The sequence below is a fragment of the Amaranthus tricolor genome, chromosome 4, assembly GCF_026212465.1.
Source record: "Amaranthus tricolor cultivar Red isolate AtriRed21 chromosome 4, ASM2621246v1, whole genome shotgun sequence".
Lineage (NCBI taxonomy): Eukaryota > Viridiplantae > Streptophyta > Magnoliopsida > Caryophyllales > Amaranthaceae > Amaranthus > Amaranthus tricolor.
The window spans coordinates 21,255,300-21,259,152 of NC_080050.1; the positions used below are offsets into that span (position 1 = coordinate 21,255,300).

At 29.4% G+C, this 3,853-nt stretch overlaps 1 protein-coding gene across 1 annotated transcript; it reads right to left on the reverse strand.

Annotated features, from left to right (window-relative positions):
• Positions 1-332: 332 nt before the first annotated feature.
• LOC130809894 (uncharacterized) lies at positions 333-1,045 on the reverse strand. The gene is made up of 2 exons (XM_057675747.1): positions 798-1,045; positions 333-686 (listed from the first exon to the last, which is right to left on the reverse strand). The coding sequence occupies exons 1-2, from the start codon at positions 898-900 to the stop codon at positions 535-537; spliced, it is 255 nt and encodes an 84-aa protein (XP_057531730.1). The 5' UTR covers positions 901-1,045; the 3' UTR covers positions 333-534.
• Positions 1,046-3,853: the final 2,808 nt, after the last annotated feature.

Genomic DNA, 3,853 nt, shown 5'->3' on the forward strand with positions numbered 1-3,853 from the left:
CAAGGGAGGTTCTTCGTGATTCAAGGTGTATTCTTGACCTGAACTTGGATCAGGTGTAAATTATCCTAATTTAGATGAGGAGTTGATGAGATTCAAACACACAACCTTCCATCATGTTGTCTTCTAATACTAGGTCAAGAAACCAACTCATTTAAAAGTTTAAGCTAATAAAATAAAGTCCTAGTATATGTTATATACTCAATCAATACGTTTCAAATTTTGGTTCCCGTAAGTTGGGAAGAACATGGAATTACAATGATAAAACCAATTCTTCAATCAAGCTCTTCTCAATGGCTCACACATGAAAATATTGATCTGAACCAAGCTAGAAATCATGTAATGTTTCTCTATACATTAATTTAGTTCAAATATACCATGAAAACGTAGAAGTTATTGAATAATTTGTGAGTCTATTCACTCCAATTGTCAATAAAATTAAGCTCATAAATCAGCCAAAAAAAAAAAGAATTCATAGAGCAAACAAAGCAGAAATTAGCTGGGAAATTTACATTAATGAAAGATGTATAAAAATCATCAAGAAGGAGGAACCCGATTAAGAGAGTGATAGTAATTAGAGAAGAAACGCTTAGGTGGAGGTCCGCCTTTAGCAGATTTCTTACGCAATCCAAAGATTTCTTGCACCAAAGGAACATGAACTAACACCGTATTCCACGCTAACCACCAACCTGAAAATTAACCATCAACGGAAAAGGTCAAATTTTGGTGATAAAGTTTCCCATATGATTAATTTGAATAAAAATTATGCATAATCAAAGTCAAAAAGGAATATAAATAACCTAAAAAGAGGATGAAAAGGATGAAAAGAAAGGCAGAAAAGGGTCTTAAGAAGAAGAGAAGAAGGTAATCCTGAGTTGAGAGAGAATATGTAATAGACTCCATTGATACCAACTACTGAGCTAATTCTCCTTTTTTGTGTTGAGTGAAGTTTTATAGGGTGTTTGGTATGTGGGATAGGAGGGTGTGATTGGGAATTGAAGATGAAATTGAGAATGTAATTTTAGGGGTTGGTAATTGGGGGTAGAAATTAAAATGAAAACAAAAAGACTAATGTATTCGTATTTTATAAAAAAAATCTACATATGTTATTTTATTTATAAAAGGTAAAATAATAATATTAAATTTATTTCCATTCTCATTCTCACATATTTCAAACAAGAAATTAGATTATATTTTAACAATTTGCAACAATTAATTTCCAATTTCAATTTCAATTTCAATTTAATTTTCAAATTTTTATTCCCTCGTACTAAACACCCCTTAGGGTTCAAGCTTTTCATTCCATTGGTCATCTGGAAATTTCGCTTCGAAGTTCTCAAGAATGTTTGCAATTTTAATTAGGGAGAATTGATCAAAATAAAATTGTTTTAATTGGGTTTTGAACTGTATAGGCTTAACTTATAGTATTTATATATTAGTATGGAACTCGTGCAATTCACAAACTTATTAATATAAAAATATATATAATATAAATTTCAAATAAAAATGTAATTATATGTTGTTAATATAAAATATAATATTTCTCATAAAATAGATACATTTTATGCTTTTAATGAAAAAATTAGATTGTTACATAAGTATTAATTAAAATTCTCATATTTCTAAGACAAATCTGCGTAATAATCCAACAACTTTATCATAATGATTTTTTTTCATGTCAAAATAATTTTTTATTACCATGTATCTTTTGTTTTGATGAAATATTTTATAAATTAAAATTTTGATGAATAAACTTTATTAATTACCAAACACGTCAACATAAAGAAGCAAATATATATTCTAAGAAACTTTAGTTGCAAGTCTTATGCAGCTTTTAAATTTAAAAATAATATATTCTAAGAAAATTTTAAAAAAAGACATATCTAATTGTGATATACTACTCATATACTAAGAAATAAATTGATGTTAGCTTGGTAAAAATTATTTAGAAGAACATATCTTGCGGTGATATACTACTCCAAATTATTATACGACATGTAATTAAGTTCAACCATTAGTTATGTTTCATATGATAAATCACTATGAGAATGCAATATAAAAATTTACAATCTTTTATTGTGTATATTGTATATGATAACAGGTGGACCATTCTTTTTCATTGGTATTTTTATGATTAACCTGAATAATATATTAACCTTTTTAAGAATTATTTATTAAAATAATCTTATAGTTTAGGTCTAACTTAATATTTATGAGTTATGGTCATTAAGGATGGTAAAGTGGGGCGGGTTTGATATGTCAATTCCCATACACACATTCATCTAAATTTTCATACTCACCACCTATCCCTTACTCATGACAGATAAAATTTTCATACATACATCCACCTATTTTGGTATGCGTTCAAACTCATCTCTACCATTTATGGCCACCTAGATACACACATCACATTCACTCCATCTTTGCCTTATATGTTATCCATACAATCGTAATTCCTTACAAATTTAGTTGTATATCTAATTTAATTTAAATCGATGTAATAAGATAAAAATCCTTAATTTTTTGTTAATAGTCCTTAATAAAAACATATAAGATTAATATAAAGTGATACATTACAAATATGAGGCGAGAGTAAGTATGAGGCGACGGAAGGGATATGGAGTAAGGCGGGTGAACATGAGGCGAGTAAAACCTTACACCCTCCACCTACTCGGCCACTATCCATTGCGGGTGAGACTTTTCATACCTACTACCCAATAAATTCATACTTATAATACGTTTTGTTTGTCGTTTCGCTCACCAATTGCATTGAAAGTCGTTTAAACGCTAAAATTAATTAAAAATAGTAAGTGGGTGTTAAAAATTATGAAATTTGTTATCCAATGTAATTGATGCCTTACAAACGCAGTGGTGAAGTTGGATTTTCTATTTGAATTTTCTAAATTATCTGAAAAGACCTATAAAATTTCTGATCAATTTTGAAAGTTAGGAAATTATCGAGATTAGGATTTAATCATTTAAAATTATGAAGTATATTGATGACTTGATGGTATAAAGTGGATGGAATGTGTAAACATGTACTAATACGTGATTTTTATATGTGTATTTGTGTTAGAAGCTCGGTTCATAAGAGGTTGAGATTTCTATTCGTGAAGTGCTTTGAATTGATTTATCGTGCTACCAATGTAGCAGAAGCGGCACTCTCGATACATAATTAACATTAATAATTATACTTAGGATAAATAATGCGGAAGTGTAAAACGTCGAACTGCTAAAAACCATTTAAACTAAAATCGTTCAAAACATAAGTAAAAAAAATATCTTACAACTGAGAAAATATAAAATAAGGTTTACTTAAATACGATAAAAAAACATAAGTACAATATAGTCATCAAGTAAAATCATTGAAGCTAAGTCCTCGATTGAATAATTAAAGTTGCAGCCTGGATCGAAACCTGAGCTAAATTTTCCTGCAAAATACTGTCATCCATAATACGGATGACAACCGATTATATCGGTCAGCGATAAAGCCGAGTACAATTTTCTCAACAAGCTTATGATGCGATAGTTAAATCATGCTTACAAAATAATCATCAAGCACAATATAGAAGGTTATTACTCATTATTGACCTTTATTAAGCCATTAAGTTATATTCTCAATACTTGCAGAAGTTCATTATTGCTACTAAATACTTGGTAACCTTAATGCTTATTTAATCAAATTCAATTAAGCCTCATAACTTTACCATCATAGCACATCACAAGATCACAACAATAATGACAACTGATATATGTAAGGGTCTGGTTAGGTGAGGGCCGTAGTCCTAAACCCTAACTGTGGTGGGAGTCGTCACTCCTCTCAATACTGTTATGCTCGAGACTTCACAAGATGGGT